Here is a 21,292-nt window from a genome sequence, read left to right as displayed (position 1 = left end):
AACAACAGCATGCTGTCTCAGTGGCCTTACACATGATTTTAAATCTATTTTTTCAAACTTTATGATTTAAATGGGGATGATTGTACTGAGAATAACTTTCATCTTTTCTTCAACTGAATACTGTTTCCGTGCTGTTTTGATGTATTTTAAAGAGCTGGCAGTCAAAATTAAAACTGCTAGATGATAGATACTCTTCATTATTTATGATAAACAAGATAATGTGAATTACGGAATGTGCAACGTTTTTAAAATGTATCAATTGCGGTGTACAGCGTTTATTATGAGGGGGTCGAATCCACAGCTCAGTACTCACTACTCAATACTCACGAGTACTTTTAAATAGGCTACTCTTTTACTCTTCCTCAAGTAGTTTTTTGGACAAGTACTTTTACTCTACTCACACTACATTTTTTGGAAGGTAATGGTACTTTTACTTGAGTATATTTTTTCAGTACTCTTTCCACCACTGCATGTCATAGTAGAAAGTGAGAGAAGAACTCTGGACTTTAAGACGCTCAGGCGACTTTAAGCTAAGAAGTTCAAAATAGTTCGAGAATCTTGGGTGACCGATTCCATCAAATGACGGCTACTACACAAAATGTTACGCTGAAAGATGGTGGTATTTTAATACTAGCTGTCATAGACTACACTGGAAATCATTACTTTTGCGTTAAAGGTAACCATTTAAAAATATATATAATGATGGGACTAGAAGGAATACAGTTTGAGATATGAGGAGAAATTTGCTATCAGCAAAAGAGTGTAATTTTCTGCTAAAAATGCATCAATACTTTTTAAAGTGTGTTAAATGTCTATGTTTTAAAGCACTAACTAAGACTGAGTCTGATTTAAAGCACTGAGAAAAAATTACAAGTGAAACACCACCTTTCTGGAGAGAAAAAATACTTTATTTTTCTTAAGCTGTGGGTTTTCTAAATAAAAATGTCAAAATCATAGAATGTACTGTGTTAAATAGGGTGGTTATAACCTAATGATGTCACTGTACTATTAGTTGCTTAAGATGTAAATTGTATGCAAAATAATGTGTAATTAAATTAGATTCGTAAATTAGCATTCCGAATTTTAATTGAAGCTGTCAAAAGTGTTTTTCTTGTACATTAACTTGACTCATTACAGTCAGACAAATTGAGCTTCTGGCAAGCTTGAAGTTCCATTTGAACAGCTTGTCAAGCACACTGAATTTATTGTGTGAGAGCTGTATCTTTCTAATTGTTTGGAATGGGAGTTACTGTAATGCTTCCAGAGATCTAATTTCCAGTGCGCTAATAGGATGATTGAGGCTTCACACACAAACACAGTCAACTATGTGTCTAAGTATTGTAAAGATAGATTTGCATTTGAGTAATATGGATATTACACTAGGTAATTGGTGTAAGTTTGTGAAGGTGTGAGTCACAAATCCATCCCTCATTGAAAATAAAAGCATAATGTCCTTGCACTGAGTTAGGAGTTGTGAAATCCACATTTAGTGTGGGAAGGTACTTTGGTTTGGAAATTGCTGCAGAGCCATTCTAATGACAAAAATGGTCCTAAGACAAGAGTGTGTAATGTGTTTTAGGGAAGGGAATTGTTGACTGTTACACAGATGGGTAAAACTTTTGTAACATTGTTTTAGTCTTTCTGTCTAGAAATCCCTGGTATATATAGCCATAAACAACATCTTTGGAGTGACCCAGATCTTTAAAGAGACTATTGTCATTTAGTGGAATGTATAGGGTCTCTTTTCAATACAATGAGTAGTTTGTGAGTCGTTTACTGGTTTTCTCCACTCAAAATTATGGATATCAAGATTTTTAGAGAATAATGACATACGTATCAGTCTGTTCTTTACACAAAGGTATTGTATGGCTTAAGAAGAACTGGAGTTCTATAACAGGAACATACTTTAGTTCTTTTTATAAAGCTTGATCATGCTATAATCACAGTCTGTTATTATTGTGTGGAAAAGATCAGTCCAAATATGTTGCACGATATCTCCTTTGGTGTTCCATTAAAAATATATATTTCAAGGGTTAGAAGACAGTTCTCATTTTTTGGGGTGAACTGGTTTTTTGCTACACTTTTAAATTGGGTTGTTTCATACAAACCCAATTACAAAAAAGTTGGGACACTGTACAAATTGTGAGTAAAAAAGGAATGGAATAATTTACAAATCTCATAAACTTATATTTTATTCACAATAGAATATAGATAACATATCAAATGTTGAAAGTTAGACATTTTGAAATGTCATGCCAAATATTGGCTCATTTTGGATTTCATGAGAGCTACACATTCCAAAAAGTTGGGACAGGTAGCAATAAGAGGCCGGAAAAGTTAAATGTACATATAAGGAACAGCTGGAGGACCAATTTGCAACTTATTAGGTCAATTGGCAACATGATTGGGTATAAAAAGAGCCTCTCAGAGTGGCAGTGTCTCTGAGAAGTCAAGATGGGCAGAGGATCACCAATTCCCCCAATGCTGCGGCAAAAAATAGTGGAGCAATATCAGAAAGGAGTTTCTCAGAAAAAAATTGCAACGAGTTTGAAGTTATCATCATCTACAATGCATAATATCATCCAAAGATTCAGAGAATCTGGAACAACCTCTGTGCGTAAGGGTCAAGGCCGGAAAACCATACTGGATACCCGTGATCTTCGGGCCCTTAGACGGCACTGCATCACATACAGGAATGCTACTGTAAAGGAAATCACAACATGGGCTCAGGAATACTTCCAGAAAACAATGTCGGTGAACACAATCCACCGTGCCAGTCGCCGTTGCCGGCTAAAACTCTATAGGTAAAAAAAAAGCCATATCTAAACATGATCCAGAAGCGCAGGCGTTTTCTCTGGGCCAAGGCTCATTTAAAATGGACTATGGCAAAGTGGAAAACTGTTCTGTGGTCAGACAAATCAAAATTTGAAGTTCTTTTTGGAAAACTGGGACGCCATGTCATCCGGACTAAAGAGGACAAGGACAACCCAAGTTGTTATCAGCGCTCAGTTCAGAAGCCTGCATCTCTGATGGTATGGGGTTGCATGAGTGCGTGTGGCATGGGCAGCTTACACATCTGGAAAGGCACCATCAATGCTGAAAGGTATATCCAAGTTCTAGAACAACATATGCTCCCATCCAGACGTCGTCTCTTTCAGGGAAGACCTTGCATTTTCCAACATGACAATGCCAGACCACATACTGCATCAATTACAACATCATGGCTGCGTAGAAGGATCCGGGTACTGAAATGGCCAGCCTGCAGTCCAGATCTTTCACCCATAGAAAACATTTGGCGCATCATAAAGAGGAAGATGCGACAAAGAAGACCTAAGACAGTTGAGCAACTACAAGCCTGTATAAGACAAGAATGGGACAACATTCCTATTCCTAAACTTGAGCAACTTGTCTCCTCAGTCCCCTGACGTTTGCAGACTCTTATAAAAAGAAGAGGGGATGCCACACAGTGGTAAACATGGCCTTGTCCCAACTTTTTTGAGATGTGTTGATGCCATGAAATTTAAACTCAACTTATTTTTCCCTTAAAATGATACATTTTCTCAGTTTAAACATTTGATATGTCATCTAAGTTGTATTCTGAATAAAATATTGAAATTTGAAACTTCCATATCATTGCATTCTGTTTTTATTCACAATTTGTACAGTGTCCCAACTTTTTTGGAATCGGGTTTGTACATCAGACATCAGTTTTGAAAATTAAAACTCCCAGTGCTTCAATGACATGGTACGATTTTATATGAAGGGACATTACCTCATCAATTAAAAGGTACTGACTGCTATTATAAACCAACACACACTGGCAAAGTGTTCTTCATTGTGCAAATTCTCCATTGTCTCTTTGTTTTTCACATACATATATCCTAAGCTTTGAGTGTGAAATCACCCTGCCTTGCTGATCTAGGGAGAGTGAAGCACACTATCAAAGAAGAAAACATTTCTTGCTACAGGTTTTGGACAAGAAAAGCAAGGACATTGGAAGGCAATGCGAATCTGACCAAAGATGCCTCCCAGAGTGCCTGCTAGCTGGTGCACCCACTGTTGAAAGCTTCCTGTATAGAAATGGTCAGGGAATTATCATGGGTTTATATCAACCTGCATAAGCTTTATCTGCATTGATAAAATATGGTCTCTGATATTGTTTAGGATACAGGGTTTGCAGTATTATTTTATTGAAATCAGGGTTTTGGAAAGATTAATTAACCTTGATTTGTGTTTTGATGTTATGATGTCTATATTCTATTCTTCAAAAGAAAGTATATCATGTTTTCTTACTGATGGCCAATCTTTCATTGAGCAGTTAAGTCTTAGTCAGTTAGCAGCAGTAATTGGATGTTTATACTACGTAAAGAAGAGAGGATCCATTAACCTGGGGCTTCCTGGAAATAAATAAGTGGGAAATGGCTTCATGTATTTGAGAGAAATACATCTCCTCCACCCCACCCCACTGAGAGCCAGAAACTTAAAAATTGTGAATTTGCCTTGCAAATGAGTGTGCCTTCCCTCTGGTGACATGTTAGTTTAGAGCCACTTGTCCAGGATCTACTGTTTTATATATATATATATATATATATAAAAAGTTGTGCATGTCCAATAATTCAAAAATCTTAAATCTTAAATAAAATCTTAAATAAAAAGAAGGCCTTAAAGTGTAAAACTGCAAAGACTTTTTAAAATCAAGATGGGATTTTCATCATCGATTTTCAATGTCGAAAGAAAATACTGTCAAAAGTAATTTGTCTTTAGTTATGTAAGGTGTACATTGTTATTGGCATGAATCATTGTTGCTTATCATATATGGAGTGACAAAACATTTTTTTAGCCAACCCTCAATATCCACCATTCTAATTTCTCCTGAATTATCTGGTGTTCTTGGCCACTGCATAATGTCTATATCCAACTGGCTTAATTCAACTCTGCATCCTGCCAAGAGTTGTCTTTATACATTTCATTTTATCCTGTTGTCTGTAGCCATTGGTCTTTAAAAAAAACTCTGTAATGATTGGTTGTTATTGAGATGAGAACAGTTATTATTGAAAGAAACGATGATGATGATAAATTATTGTTGTTGGTGTAATGATGACTTCATGATTAAGGAAACAGAACAGGAAACGAGAAAGGATGGGTGGAAATTCAGCAATATTGCATTCGTATACATGAGTCATACTGTATAATTTAAAAGCCTGGTGAATTATAGCCTTGCTTAGTGTGTTTGCTCAGTTTGAATACTATTGTTGTTTTAATGCCATGATCTCAGCACAGTGAGTATGTGTGGTACCCGCTGTGGTATGAATGGAGTTTGCAGGTCTCAGATCCCCAGCCTAACATCCTTTAACGGGGTCATATGATGCGATTTCAAGATTTCCTTTCTCTTTGGAGTGTTACAAGCAAACACATACCAGCTTCATCACTGTGTCTGTCACGCAACGCTGTTCCCCTTTCGGGCTTGAACTGATGGTAAAACTAATGACATTATTTACTGTCTTTACATTTATTTTGAAAGATGAAGCTCGTGATTATGGTAAGGGGCATTACATTTCCGACGAGGGCTTGGTGTTCGGCCAATCACAATGCACTGGGTCAGCTGGCCAATCAGAGCAGACTGCGCTTGTCGGAAGGAAGGACTTTGTAGAAAACAAAGCGTTTGAGAGAGGCGGGGCATAGAGGACCTACAAAAATGTACAGTATTTGAAAAATAATGTGTTTTTTGAACATTAAAGCATGTCAGCATATTCTGTTACACCAAATACATAAAATAATGATCTTTAAAAAAGCATCATATGACCCCTTTAAATGAGTGTGATAATGCTCATATTCAGATAAGGCATTCAATCAGAGTATTTTTCTCTGTCTGTTTCCTGTCTCAGGAGAAGGGAGGATAAATCCACATACTGAGGGATTATATGTTGTCTTCACCTGCTTCTGAATGTTCACTTTGAAGTGATGAAACATTTTGAAAAGGGTTGTGGAGAGGAGAGAGGATTTACCTCGCACCGCTCTGTAAAGGCATGTTTTGATCTGAATGGCTTCATATAAAATCCTTGTTCAGTATGTTCTGTATCACTTTTCCCCTCTTTACCTGATGTACCTGATTACAGTTTAATACATAATATTTTAATATTTTTTGCCAGGTCAAACACATTGGGCAAAATGATTTTTCTTTTCTTTTATTTAATTGTATTTATTTATTTATTTATTTTTTGGTAACCGGTTCCGATCAGACCACTTTTTACATGCCATCTAAAAGATTCTTTTGGAGAGACATTCCTTTAATCTCTCATTTCTGGTTTGTTTACTGTATCTGATTACAGTTTAATTACAGTAAATAAAGCCTAAGAGTACATCATAGTGGAAAACACTTCTCACAATCCTATTGATTTTGATCAAATGTAATGGTAGCTGTGAATAGAGAATGTGGATGCATTTCGCTTCAACATCAATCAGTTTGGTTTCTTTAACTCAGGAAATCTAGTAACTCATTTTGAATATGTGATTCCCTGAAGCTGATAGACGAAATGCCTCTGAACTTGTCTATGGATATTACATCCTCAGGTGTGCTGAAAGATGATACCTTTGCTTCTCAAACTCCTGACCTCCTCACTGTATCCTTACACTAATTATGCATGAATTTACCAAACAAAACATGTTGTTATAAAGGCTTATATCAATGTCTTCTTAATTGCAATATATAGGCTTTAAGAATAATTCATAATTGAAAGGTGTTGAAAAATTGAAAGGTGATATAAAATCAGCAGCCTTGAAAATGGTAGCATGTTGCAATAGGTGTTATATACAGTGTAAAACTTGATGCATAGTAATGCATGTTGAAAGCATTTGCCGACGTGTGGCCATATGGCCTGTAGCAGACAAATACTGTTGGAATGAGGTAAAGGAAAATGCTCGTAATTGCTACTTCAAAGTGGAATGCGGGTCTTAATTGTAGCTTGACTAATAATAGTTAATGACCAGAAATAACAAATAATAGTGGAGTCAAATAAACAAAACCACTGTGTTCACAAGAAGCATTTGGAGAAAGTGGAGTGTTTTCTCTGTGCATCCTGCTTTCTATTATCCTTACACTCAAAGGTTTTGAAAGTGTTTATTTTTTTAAGGTTTTATTTATTTGTTTATTTATTTATTTTTGCAGCAGTGCTATAGAAGAACCATTTTGGCTTCAAAAACCTTTCAGTGAATAGTTCTTGTCATTTATTTCTTAGTGTGAAGAACACTTTTTTTCACTACAAAGAATCTCCTGTGCAATAAAATTTATTTATCAAAGTTATCAAATTCTTCTGGAAAACATTCAAAACCTTTATTGAAAATGATGTTGTATGGCAAATAGAAAGGACTTTTTTTTTTTAATTATTGTTTTTTTACTGCATGCTGTTTTTAAAGATTTGCATTAGGTCACTACACATTAGGCACATTTTTTTTTCCTTCACCTGAAGCATATATGTTTCAGCCTGTTTGCATCTATTGGATGCATGCATATAATACATTGTTCACAATATCCTTATTTATTAATACTATGCATTTCATGCTTGTGACCCATTTTCTATAGCTTTCTCATCATAACATCAAATCTCATGCTGCTGATTAGAGAGAATAAAGGAGATGAAGGGAAAATGTATTGTGCAAGCATGAACACATATGCCGTTGATTAGACAGCTATGTGTCAAGCTCTAGGTCATTATATGCTCTGTGAATATTTGTTTGTCAATTTATGCAAATGTGACAGGTTCACGCACTGCCATATGGCTGTCCATTAATAGACAAAAATTGTAAAATAAAGACTAACCACTAAGTAAAAAAGAAAAATGTGTTTGACAAAACTATGGTGTGTTATGTTATCTTACAGTTTCATAAACTGCTTATTGTTTTTGCTTTAAATCTTTGTCTACATAAGCCTACAATTATGATTGTATGATTATTTGGATTTGTTTATGGAGGCCCTTACATTTCACATGAAAAGGGCTTATTGTGGGGTTGTTAACAGACAAGTAATTTGTTTTCAAGAAGAATTTTCCTTTATTTCCCTTTTTAAATTTATTTTCATGCTGCAAATTAAACTGAATTTAAAGTTATAGATAACGATAAAGTGTCATCAGATCACCCTCATGTCATTTAAAACCTGTTTGGCTTTCTTCTTTCTGTGGAACACAAAACAGATTGTACAAGTCACTGGGGTCCAAACAATATTAGACCACTTTGACTTTTATTGTACGGACAAGAAGAAGAAAAAAAACGTTTTCAGATATTTTCTTTTGTGTTTTACAGAAAGAAACAAAGTCATACAGCTTTGGACCAACATGAGAGAATTTTTGGGTGAATTAACCCTTTAAGAAAATATCATTGCCCATATTCTGTTAGACTTTTTATTATTATTATTATTATTATTAGTTATGCTCCATTATGTTATGCATTACAAGAATGAGTCCACCTATAATAATTGCAACATCTAATTTAAACGGTTTCATTTAAGTAAAAAAAAAAAAGATTATTGGTGAATCAACCTACATATGTCTATTTATACCAAAACTACTTTATATAGGTTAAATCATGTAGAAATGTCTCTTTAAAGTAATAATTGCAGGTTACCACCTTTTGCTGTGTGTTGTGTTTTGTCAGTAAACCTAAAATGTACTCCGTGTGATAACATCTGTTTTTAAAGTAAAAATATAATATGATTGAATTTACCTGACTGCTATAGTTATGCCAATTAAAGTCATTTTTATACGGTAACATCTTTATTAATTAAGCTTTATAAGGAAACATCTTGACATCCTCACTTTATGGAGTGCATTGAATATAGGCTATCTGACATCTAATGTTGGTTTCAAGCAATAATTAATAGTTTCACAGTGTGCAAGCTCTTGTGCAGCTGTTCAACCTGTTGATGTATTATAGATTCTAAAGTGATGATTACGAGGGCTTATTTTCTTGAACATCAACCATCTCTTGCTACGGTGTATCAGTATATCCTATATGAGCAGTTTGCAAACCGGCCGGGTGGCTATGATGGATCAATCACATTGCATGAGCTGACGCAAATGACCCTGCTCTCTTTCAAGAACTCATTCAAAACGAACATGGCGGCAACGTAACGTTTGGCCAAAATGACTGTGGATCATTTCGCGAGAAAAGATCCCACCTTGTCGGACCGAGGAGGCGAGATTCGGCGTGTTGAAACGAGGAGTCCTTGCGCTTTCCACGAGCGAGCGGCCAGACAGTGGCTTTTCCGCGTTGTAGCGGCTCTGCGCAAAAGGGGAGAGCGGAACCCATGACAGACGAGCAGGGAGAGACATGTTGCTACCGATAGCTGTGTTTTTCTCCGGAGAAGCACGGGGAGAGGGGATTCGACAATGAAAGCATTAATTCCCCTGAACACAGCAGCTGATCGGGAATTGCAGTTAATCGCGGAGGTGAGCCACGACCGCTCGTCAGCCATCATTTAGTGGGCAAAACTCAAGGCAGACCTCCCGTCAATGACTATTGTGGCAGAAAAGCCCCCACGGTGGAGTCAGCCAGTGCTGCGCTTTCCCAAAATATGACCAGCGGTGCTTGGAGGTGTCGGCAGCGAGATGACGGCTTAAAAAATTGGAGTGCTCCCCGCGAGAACGAGAAGCCATTCACCGACTCCGAGAGGGCCCAGCGATGGCGATTGTCTTTAGCGTCCCTCTTATTTCTAACCGTTCTGCTTTCTGGTAATCTGTGGTTCTGCGCCGAGGCCAAACTGACAAGGACCCGAGACAAGTTCGCTTCAGTGGACATGAGCGCAAACCACAGACCCGACCTCCCTTCAACACACAGCAGCCTCAGAAGAAATGAAGATGCTATTTTTGTAGTCAATTCTACCAAACCTTTGTGGCAACTAGAAACTTGCCAGCCGGATGGTTTGTCTGAAAACTGCTTCACTTTTGTCGACGCTGACCACTTGTGCAGGGGCCTTTCGGAAACGGAGGGGACGCGGTGGATGAACATAAGCGATTTGTACCTTTCCTTTTGTAATTCGTACTCTCTTATGGATTTGCTTTATGGATCATTAAGTCCGGACAATTTGAACTGCAGCCTTGACGTGATCGTGGACGGCGACCTAAACAGGTGCAGTCTGTGCGTTCAGGCGTACCAGCGTTATGACCTGCACGCGCTGGAGAAATATGAGGAATTTGAGATGATGGCAGACAAATACGAGACGGATGTATACTCAGTAAGGACGTGCATGGAAGAATGCAAGGTAGGGCTTTATGATCTGGATCTCTCGTTTTCGCTGGATAGAGTTGGCTCTTCGTTCTCTGTCGTCATGGTAACTGGTGACAGTAACGCGGTGATGTTTTTGTGGGGGGAAAGTGCTTTTCATATTGTATTCGTTTTTCCCCGCATTTCGCATCTGTTGGTGGTGCCAACTTTGCAGTCATTTCATTTCCGAGACGGTTGGAGGGTGAAAAATCAGACAGGCTTTTAAACTTTTCCTTTACAGCTGTCTCAAATTATTCCTAGAGCGATCAACGCAAAATCCATGAGAACATGTTGCTGCTGATCCAAGGTTACTGTGTCAATGCACAAAACGCCGCACAGCAAATCTTTCAACGTGCGTGCGTCATTCTATAGCGCGCAGGTGCGTCTCTCTGAACTGAATATAGAGCTGCTCCGCCAGGTGTTCATTCACGTCCGCCACACTGAGTACATTTCAATAACGCTAATAGGGCAGCGGTGCTTTCTCGGCTAATCTCTCACAAGAGTATTTTCCCTCGCACATTGGTCTTGTTTGCACAGCACTCTGCGCGCGCTGCAACAGGGTGCCCTCTTAACCGCCATAAACTTGACATTAAGGTTAATTTTCGAGCTCCGGCTGTCATCTTAAATGGATTGCTCCTGGGCGACGAAAAAAATGGCACACTGTGTATAGTTGCTGTGTGCTGATAAGGAAGCGATCTGGCCGTGTTCTTTACGCGTCTGTGTTGCTTTGCGTAATTAATGGTCAAACATTTACCGAGAGCTTGTAAGTTGTCGTTTAAATTAAGGAGGCACAGATAAGCTGGTGAATAAGTGGGTGGCGTGTGCTTGGAAGTGTCGGCAGCGAGATGACGGCTTAAAAATTTGGTGTGCTCCCCGCGAGAACGAGAAGCCATTCACCGACTCCGAGAGGGCCCAGCGATGGCGATTGTCCTTAGCGTCCCTCTTATTTCTAACCGTTCTGCTTTCTGGTAATCTGTGGTTCTGCGCCGAGGCCAAACTGACAAGGACCCGAGACAAGTTCGCTTCAGTGGACATGAGCGCAAACCACAGACCCGACCTCCCTTCAACACACACCAGCCTCACAGGAAATGAAGTGGTTATTTTAGTCAATTCTACCAAACCTTTGTGGCAACTAGAAACTTGCCAGCCGGATGGTTTGTCTGAAAACTGCTTCACTTTTGTCGACGCTGACCACTTGTGCAGGGGCCTTTCGGAAACGGAGGGGACGCGGTGGATGAACATAAGCGATTTGTACCTTTCCTTTTGTAATTCGTACTCTCTTATGGATTTGCTTTATGGATCATTAAGTCCGGACAATTTGAACTGCAGCCTTGACGTGATCGTGGACGGCGACCTAAACAGGTGCAGTCTGTGCGTTCAGGCGTACCAGCGTTATGACCTGCACGCGCTGGAGAAATATGAGGAATTTGAGATGATGGCAGACAAATACGAGACGGATGTATACTCAGTAAGGACGTGCATGGAAGAATGCAAGGTAGGGCTTTATTATCTGGATCTCTCGTTTTCATTGAATAGAGTTGGCTCTTCGTTCTCAGTCGTCATGGTAACTGGTGACAGTAGCCTAACGTGGTGATGTTTTAGTGGGGAAAAGTGCATTTCCTATTGTATTCAGTTTTTTCCGCATTTCGTATCTGTTGGTGGTGCCAACTTTGCAGGCATGTCATTTCTAAGACAGTTTGAGAGTGAAAAATCAGACAAGCTTTTAAACTTTTCCTTTCCTCGTCTCTCAATTTATTCCTCGCTGGGGAGCGCGATCAACGCAAAATCCATTGTTCTGGTCTAATCTTACGGAGGAAATTAAATGTTGCTGCTGATTCAAGGTTACTGTGCCAATGCACAAAACGCCGCACAGCCAATCTTTTCAACGTGCGTGCGTCATTCTATAGCGCGCAGGTGCGTCTCTCTGAACTGAATATAGAGCTGCTCCGCCAGGTGTTCATTCACGTCCACCACACTGAGTACATTTCAATAACGCTAATAGGGCAGCGGTGCTTTCTCAGCTAATCTCTCACAAGAGTATTTTCCCTCGCTCATTGGTCTTGTTTGCACAGCACTCTGCGCACGCTGCAACGGGGTGCCCTCTTAACCACCATAAACTTGACATTAAGGTTAATTTTCGAGCTCCCGCTGTAATCTTAAATGGATTGCACCTGGGCGAAGAAAAAAAATGGCACACTGTGTATAGTTGCTGTGTGCTGATAAGGAAGCGATCTTGCCGTGTTCTTTACGTATGTGTTGCTTTGCGTAATTAAAGGTCAAACATTTACCGAGAGCTTGGAAGTTGTCGTTTAAATGGCACAGATAATCTGGTGAATAAGTAGGTGGCGTGTTTTGCTTACTCGCTGGTTCATTTGGCAAAGGATTGCAGCTCACGGAATCAGTGCTCGCTGTCCGTGGTGCTGAAACACGCTCAACAATGGACAGGCCTTTTGATGTAAGGGCCATATTGAATTATTACATGAGTGATTTGTATTTTACTACATTATCATAGCATTTGCATTTGTGATACATCTCCACTCCTAACAATCCACCTCTGCCTCTCTAAAGCACAAGAAAAAAGCTGTTTGCAACTGTTAATCCAAGATAATTGCAATAATGTAGTCAGTTTCAACACTATTTCATAGAGGCTGACAGAGAGGCTGTGTGCTTATTTCAACCTGTTGATGAGTTACATTTCTTTTCAGGACAATTCATACTAACGCCTGTGTGTGTTGTTTTCTTTGCCTTCGCCTTCGCCATATCTCAGCAAAGTGACAGCCACAGAATTGCTATACAGAAACATCCTATGAATAATCTCTCTGCAACAGCCTCTACAGAACAATTATTTCTATTAAATGTTTGCAAAGTATTGTTTGAGTATAGAAAGTCTGGCCAGTAACCACAAATTAGTATTTCGCGTTATTGTGGATGATAAGTCTACTACTGTTTTGCATCATTGTTCTTCTGTGCAGGAAAACATAAGTGCTCATCATTGCTGGCACAATACGGCTGAAGAATTTATATTGAATGCTTTTTAAACAAATCAATGGCTTTCAAATGGACAGGATGCATGTGGTAGAATATTTGGACTGTTTTGTTTCTCAGACAACAGATATTTTCAAGCGTCAACATAAATGTCGAAACATGTTACCGTTGCCTGATAAACTACCAGTGAGTGTGAATGAATGCCGTAATGCAGAGGGAGGTGGCAGGAGTCAGTCAGAGCCTCTGGCAAGCAGCTGTAAGGGATAGCCAGTCCCAGCTGTGATTAAGCAGCGAGAGATAGAGACAGAAAGAAAAACAGAGAAAGACTGAGAGGATGTGTGATCACTGTGACATGCCGTCTCTGACAGCCGGATCAGCCTTCGGGTTGATTTAATTCGGCGCCTTCCTTGTACTGCATCAGATTGTGGAAGACACTGTTACTTTGGTCTGTGTGAATGTGTTTGCATTGTGTGTAAATGTGTTAAAGGTTCAATTCAATTGCTATGAATAAACTAGACATTATAAATAGGTAACAAACAAATGATGGGAAGGGGTAGTGATTAGAGAAATAAATGAAGAAGGTTTTACTCAATAGTGTGCAATTCTTAGCTATTGTATTGAGCTATGTACTGTTGCACTGGTGTTACATCTAGGCTGTTCTGTGACAAAGCAATCACATCACTGATAACATGGACCACATTTAATGTCTCAGAGACCAAAAGTGGACAGTACTTTTATTCAAAGGTGAAATGCTTTTGATGTACTTAATTAATCATTAAAATGCTACAAAATAACTTTGAGAAGTCAATTTTGTTACTTGCCCTGACTATTCCACTCAGTATGATTCAAAATAATTTGATACTAAGAGTTAAAATCTGCTGTTTATTGCTGTAGCGAGGTGAAAATATGCTGTACTCATTACATTTCAATTAGAAATGTGGATGAAGACCTCCTAATGTATGTTATGAGTGTTTGGCATAGATCTTTCAGATTTCCTCTGATTGACTCTTATGGCCAATATAGAAAGGCTTGTGGTATGGAATTGATAGCTATTGGGATGAAACCCTATTTACTGAGAATAGATAAGGACAACATTCTTAATAGCATAGATATTTTTAGTACACCAATGGTATGATCGCTGCAAGGGTTTAGCACTGTTGCTTGTTAATTTCTTTAAAAGTTATCTCATTTTTGGGACATGTCTTTATCACCATTCTGTCTTGTTACTCACACTCCTTATATTTTCTCTATATATTGCAAGACAATTGAATAATTGATAATTGAATAATCTTCTCATATAGATTTTCATGTTTTCCCATTGTGTATCCTCTATCCAGAATTGCTAAATTAAAGGATTAGTTCCCCTCAAAATGTGAATTCTGTCATCATTTACTCAACCTCTTGTCATTACAAATACATTACATTATATGTTGACAGAATCAAAAATGGACAAAGTTTTTATTTTTAGGGTGAACTAGCCTATTTGTTTAACTGGGTGCTTTGCTCATTTGACTCGACCAACTGTAAATGGATACAGGATTTGCTTGTCACTGAGTTTCACATGGAGTGGGATTGGAGAATCTGAAATGCAAATTATACAAAACAGAAGCCCCTACGTTGTTATCATGTTCATGAAGGGATGTTTTTTTGTTTGGTTTCCTACTCTTATTATTCTAGAAAAAGCAGACAGTGCTCCTCTGTCTCATTAATGCTATCACTGCTCACTGTGTTATTTAAACAGGGCCTTTATTAGTGTTAGCCAACAGAAGATGACTATCAGAAGGCTATTGTCTTTATCCAAAATTCTGGCTTGAAACACCAAAACTGATATAAAACCAGATTTACAGAGGACAGACATTGGTGACTAGTAAACTTTTCTCTGTGTATGATCACATTTGCCTATAAGAGAAAAATGGAAGTTATATCTTTTTGTAATTTACAACTTTTTAATTTACAACAGAGGTGCATTATGTGTGCCAAATTATTTGTACCAGTGAGAAGGTGAGGATGGTGTTCACTCTTTTGGAAAATACATAGCAATTTGTTTAAGGTTACAGGTAAGACAACTTTATGTCCAAACCATAAAATTGTCTTATCTGTAAGCTTACATTACCTAATAATCAGGTTTTTATTGTACAAACTGGAATATATTACACTAGACCATACAGCATTTTAAATAATAAAAAAATGATGCATTAAAGCAAAAGACAGATACATAATTCACCGTTTCACTGTATCAAATCTGTTCCTATTATAATGCATATTTAGGACCAAGGTCTTTTAGACTGATGTTTTGCAGTGAGGTTAAAAACAAATTCTTGGTTTTTGGACCAGAGTAGGTTAATAAGATTATGAACATATTTTATGAGAGTAGAAGTGAGTCATAAATAGAAATAGAAATGTTACTAGATCTTCTTGCACATTTGATAAACAAAGAAAAAAGGGAGTGAGATTGTGATTATGTGTTTTCAATCTTTGGACTAACCACACAAATAGCTAGACACACAGGATTCTGTTACTTCCCATTCATTTCAAGCTTTGCATAATCTGGCTCTTTTTTAATCATCCTAATGGGTGGCATTTAGCTTATCAGGTTGGATAGTCATCCACCATTCTAAAGAGACACTTCAACATGGTGTTTGCAGATGGTTGGGTAACCTTTTTCTCATGGTCAAGTGTTAATGCAAAAATAGTTCTACAGTGATATATTGATGTTAATATGTTATCATGATTTATATTTACCCCATCAAGTTTTTTTTAAAAGCAGCAGTCACACAGTATTTGAGCTCTTTGCATATCATAGCTAGTGTACTGCATTCATAGAGATGCCATTCAGATGAACTCATAGGCTGGAGCTCAGATCCCCTGCTACTCCTGTTCATTGAAATAAAGGATTGTATGGGATTACAGTGGTAGGTGGAGCCAAGAGGTTGAAGCTGTGGCTAGGGTCAGGTCTCCATGGTAGCATTATAATGCTGAGTGTGTTTGCTTATTCATAAAAGCCTGCCGTGGGCTGCTGCAGCAGGCTTCCAGTGAGGGACACAACTGCAACCAAGGTCAGTGTCCCAGATCTCCATTACTGTTCTGTGGACTGTAATAATGTGCCAGACAACATAGAGCACATAGAAAAGGAGCATACGTTTGTAACATGTAGGAAACTTTTTCCTCATCGAAGCAGAAACCAGGAGACGTTGGGATATCTTTCATACAGAAGTCACTCTTTATTGAGGACTCGCTGTGCATCGCTGCAGTCATCCAAGTCTGACTCAGGCAGTAATACATTGTAGTTTATATACATTTTAAGGGGGCGGGATACATTCAGTAGAGGTGGAGACAATCTAACCCATAGCATGCAAATGAAGTACAGGCAATCAGCCCGACACCGGCATTTTCCCAGCCTTGATCTCATCAGCATAACAGTGTCATTCAAATGCATAGGTGCTAATCCAATCAGTCTGACAGTCCTAATTCAATCAGTATAACTACTCAAAGACTGGGGCAGAGGCACCAAGAGCCAATACAAACAAAAGGTGATGGTCTCAGTAATCTGGTTCATTTGACTAACAATAAGAGAACAGGAACAGACAGGAACCTCTTGCTCCACTTTGCGTAAGATAATCATTTGTCTGATGTAATTTACCTTAAATGCTAAATACAATGTACTTCACCTTAGTTTTTCATGTGATGCTATGTCAGAACATAGGATCAGCATATTTTAAACAGATTCTTAAATTTGTAATCCCACAGTAACCTTGCACACAGAAATCATCTTATAGATATGAGATCCATCAGGAAAATCCACTCGCTTCATTATGCTGTTCATGCAGGGCTTTTCTTTTTTGTGTGCAGAAGCCTTTCGCCGGAGATCAGGTCGCAGACAACACTAGCAAATGCATGAATTATTAGGCCATCGATTTATTTTTTTCAAATCCAATGGTCAGAATTGAAAGCCGAGCTCAGAAATAACTTGTATCCATCAGGCAGGCACTATAAAGTAGCCTTATAATGAATTGAATAAATGTTAAATTAATCAAAGTAATGGAGAAGCGGCCAAATCAGTCAGCAGGACACCAGGATTTTTCTTTACTGAGTGTGGGGCTGCAGGCTGTGCACACGTCAATGCCATTTACGTTTGGGTCCAGTCGGGTTCGAAAATAAATGCCGTCGGGTCGGGTCGGACTCGGGTCTAATTTCATCGGGTCTGTCTCGGGTTGGGTTTTTCTTAAAAAAAAAATTAATTTATGCACGTCGGAGTTCGGATAAGAAGTGATTCGGGTTGATTCAGGTCGGGTTCAGATTTTAGGAACCCGAGAAGACCTCTAGTCAGAATGCCTTTGAGGATAGGTTGCCAAGGAGATCGTACAGCAGCTTAATAAGTGTCAGCGTGAGTTTGACGTAAGTCAACAATAAGAGTCTTGGAGACTTCCTACAGATTCACCAACTTTAATTCCCAAGGAAAGACTGTAAAGTACTTCAGAGAACCCAGACCTCCAACTGTCCATCCCAGGCTGTGGTTCCTCATTATTGACAATAAATACAGTGCTTTAGAGGAAATGGAAATATATAGATTAAAAATTATTTTTCATAATTTACTCAACCTCATCTCGTTCCACACCTGTATGACTTTCTTTCTTCTGCAGACCACAAAACAAGATTTTCAAAGAATGTTTCAACTGTTTTTGTCCATACAATTAAAGTCAGTGGTTTCTAAAACAACGCTGATACTTGAATTTCTAAGGCCTTTAAATGATAAACATGATCAAAACTTTGATGAAAAACCTATTGCACACAATCTATTACATGCCTTCTTTATTTTGATTGATAGTTTATACTTTTAAGCAAGTAAAAGGTCTATTAGTATAATTGTACAAACGTCCACCTTCAGGTTGTGGTTAATGTGTGTTTTGCTGTGAAATCTTTACTGATTTTTATAAAGTAAACATAAGAATAACTTTGATGTTGTTAGTAATATTTCAAGATGAACATTTACTGGACTGAAGCAACTTAGGTGTACATGATTATCATACATACTTTTTTTGAAAAATCATGTTCAATGTGCATGTCAGATATATTGGACTTTTGAGGAATGTTTATTTGTTTCCTCTCATTTAGTATTTATACGCACAGGAGAACTAATTCATAGCGCATGCGAACACCCATGATTTTTTTCTTAACCATGTTCTAATGTTAATAATTTTAGCATTATTCTAAATGAGTGGATGAGTGCCCAAGGTTAGTCATTTCTCATTTGCATAAACCACGCCCAAACCATCTCCATATAAGGGCTTTGCACACAACCTTTTCTTGGCAGTCTTTCATCATTCTCAGCAAACATATGATGCTCTTTAAAGACGCGCTCATGCCTGAAAGACACACTGCAAGATCCTCAAGCAATGCCAAGTGTGTCGTTCTCAAAACCAGTTCAAATACAATAAAAACTCTTGCTATACAGACCCATATTACATTAGCCAGCTACACATACACGTATATCTGTGTTGTTATTCAGCGAAACCTCACAGCTTGACTTACAAAGCAAGTTTATAACTCTTTCACTGTATATTATGAAATTTTAAGATAAGATATAAATATAATCTTAACTATAAGTGATACTGTATATAATTACAGGATTATAGTTTTAAGATTAAATATAATTTTCTTCTGAAAATTTAATGGCCACCCAGAGTATGTGCTTTTTGTGTACCTGTGAAAACATTACGCAGATTTTACACACATTCGTGCATATGCATGCTTAGTGGAAGGGAACCATTGTTACCCACATTCTTCAAAATATCTTTTATAAACAGAAGAAAGAAAGTCATGCAAGTTTGAAACAGCTTGAGGGTAAGTAGATGATGATGAGTAAATGAAAGAATGTTCATACTATGATGCATTAATTCTAATCTAATTCTAATCTTGTACAGTAAATATGGACAGTAAATTAATGAGGATGCATCCAGTACTATGCTAAAAATAAATCTATGCTTGTAGGAAGTGACATGGAAGGGGCAGGATGAGCTATTCATAAAGCACTACTGACGTACAAAAGACTCTACATATAGGAATTGCTGAAAAGTAGCCTAAAAAAACAAAAAAACTAAAAGTACAACTAAAATAAAAGTTTTACATTTTAACCTTCTGGCTATCTTCTGGTTCCATTGTAAGTACATTACTATAAATGCATTTTCTCTCCCTTTAAAGTTAACTGTAGCTTCTCTCAACTGTGGAACAGAGAACCTCAGTCCTTGACATTTCACTTCCTAAAACTATTCTTATACATCATATTATCCTTAACTCTTAAAAGTTTCACAAATGATTCACTGGAAATTAACAGTATGTAGATTAAGGTTGACTATTGATTAATTACTTGTTTAGCACAAGGTCAACCGATTCCCAGACTGCTTGACATCATCTTTATTACGGGTGTCTGTCAGTGAGAAGATCAATGGAGGGAAGTGGGTGAATCGTGTTTTCTTCACCCGGGAGGCGCCATACATGCCGTTTCATTCAAAGCATGTCTGCACCAAATAAAACGCTTTCTAGGGAGCCAAGAGAGTGAAATACAGTTGGCTTTCACAACTCTTAAAGGGGTCATATGATGCTGTTAAAAAGAACATTATTTTGTGTATTTGGTGTAATGAAATGTGTTTATGCGGTTTAAAGTAAAAAATCAGTGGCAAATGATAATAGTCAGAACTGCCGGCATTTTAGTCTAACGTTACTCTCCCAGGATCAGTAAACAGTCCTCCATAAAATGTGCCAGCGATCCACAGCACTAAGTTGAAGTATTCCCTCAGCGACCAGCACAGATCAGCTCTAAGCATGACGAAGCGGATATCGTCCTCTTTTGGAAGACCAAACAAAGTAGTTTCGCTTTCACAACGTAAAACACAGTGGCCTAGCCTGAGCGAAAGCCCCGGCTTAGCGTGAACTGAAGCTGGGCAAGAGTGAGCTGAGGCGGCGGGGTCGAGAACGGCGGTCCCGGCGAAGGAGCGGTGAAAACGGTGAAAGCTGATCTGGTGATCCACAGCACTAAGGTGAAGTATTCCCTCAGCGACCGGCACGGATCAGCTCCAGGCATGACAAAGCGGATATCATCCTCTTTTGGAAGACCAAACAAAGTAGTTTCGCTTTCACAACGTGTGACTACTGCTTCATTCAGCTAAAACAAGCAACTGTTCCTTTAAGGGAATACCTGTTCCTACCCTAAAAACTGGTAAATTAGTGCTAGCTCAGATTCAGGCCCCCATCATTCTGGTCACACTTTTAGTTCTGTGGTCCCCATCTAGCCCTTTGTAACACATGAAATTGCTCATTTCCCTCTCATCTCTCCTTTGCACTCTTTAATCTTTCCTTTCAGTAATAAGCTTTCCATTAATGCCCTCTGAGGACAAGTGTAATGCACGTGGGCCCAAATTTTCTCTTAAAGAGCAGGTCATATGATATTTAAAAAATGTCCTAATATTGAGTTGGAGTCCCCTACAAGGACAAGTTTAAATTAAGGTTTAAATACATCTAAGATCAGAAAACATTGTAATTTTCTCAGAATATACATTTAATATTTTATGCAACCGTGACATAGGGATGTGCTGAACTAGGCTTTTGAAGCAGTGAGGCTTTTACAACAAACTGCATTGATGCTTCGAAGCTTTTGACACAGTACTCTACCCCGTCATCTGGTGGTCAATAAAAATTCTTACAGCAACTGTATCATTTAGATGTTTTGTTCATTGGGATGTCATTGTAAGGTTTAATTGTCTATATAATAAGCATATGTGTCATAGCAAGGCGGCATGTGTGTGTGCAGTGATAGATTTTCCCGTACTCTCCTCTCACTAAAAGAGGACTGGTTTGTTACGATAGATCTCAAAGACACTTATTTCCATGTTTCCATCCTTCCTCAACACTGGAAGTTCCTGAGGTTTGCTTTCAGGGGCGAAGCATACTAATATCGAGTTCTTCCCTTCGGCCTGTCACTCTCACCCCGCACTTTCACGAAGTGTGTGGATGCTGCTCTGGCTCCTCTGCGACTCCAGGGCATCCGCATACTCAATTA

At 38.4% G+C, this 21,292-nt stretch overlaps 1 protein-coding gene and 1 pseudogene across 1 annotated transcript in view; both read left to right on the top strand.

Moving 5' to 3' along the window:
• Nucleotides 1-583, top strand: part of LOC107552358 (DNA ligase 4-like) — a 15,331-nt pseudogene extending 14,748 nt beyond the window's left edge.
• An 8,534-nt stretch (nt 584-9,117) lies between these two features.
• Nucleotides 9,118-21,292, top strand: part of LOC107552357 (transmembrane protein FAM155A-like) — a 125,277-nt gene continuing 113,102 nt past the window's right edge. Inside the window, exons 1-2 of the mRNA XM_016234221.1 lie at nt 9,118-10,252; nt 11,087-11,749. Coding sequence (XP_016089707.1) covers nt 9,566-10,252; nt 11,087-11,749 — 1,350 coding nt within the window. The 5' untranslated portion in view covers nt 9,118-9,565. The remainder of the gene's footprint in view (nt 10,253-11,086; nt 11,750-21,292) is intronic.

This window comes from Sinocyclocheilus grahami, unplaced genomic scaffold (genome assembly GCF_001515645.1).
Source record: "Sinocyclocheilus grahami isolate Dianchi unplaced genomic scaffold, SAMN03320097.WGS_v1.1 scaffold448.1, whole genome shotgun sequence".
NCBI classification, from domain to species: Eukaryota; Metazoa; Chordata; class Actinopteri; order Cypriniformes; family Cyprinidae; genus Sinocyclocheilus; species Sinocyclocheilus grahami.
Note: the sequence above shows the minus strand (reverse complement) of the source record. Positions and strands in the feature narration are given on the sequence as shown.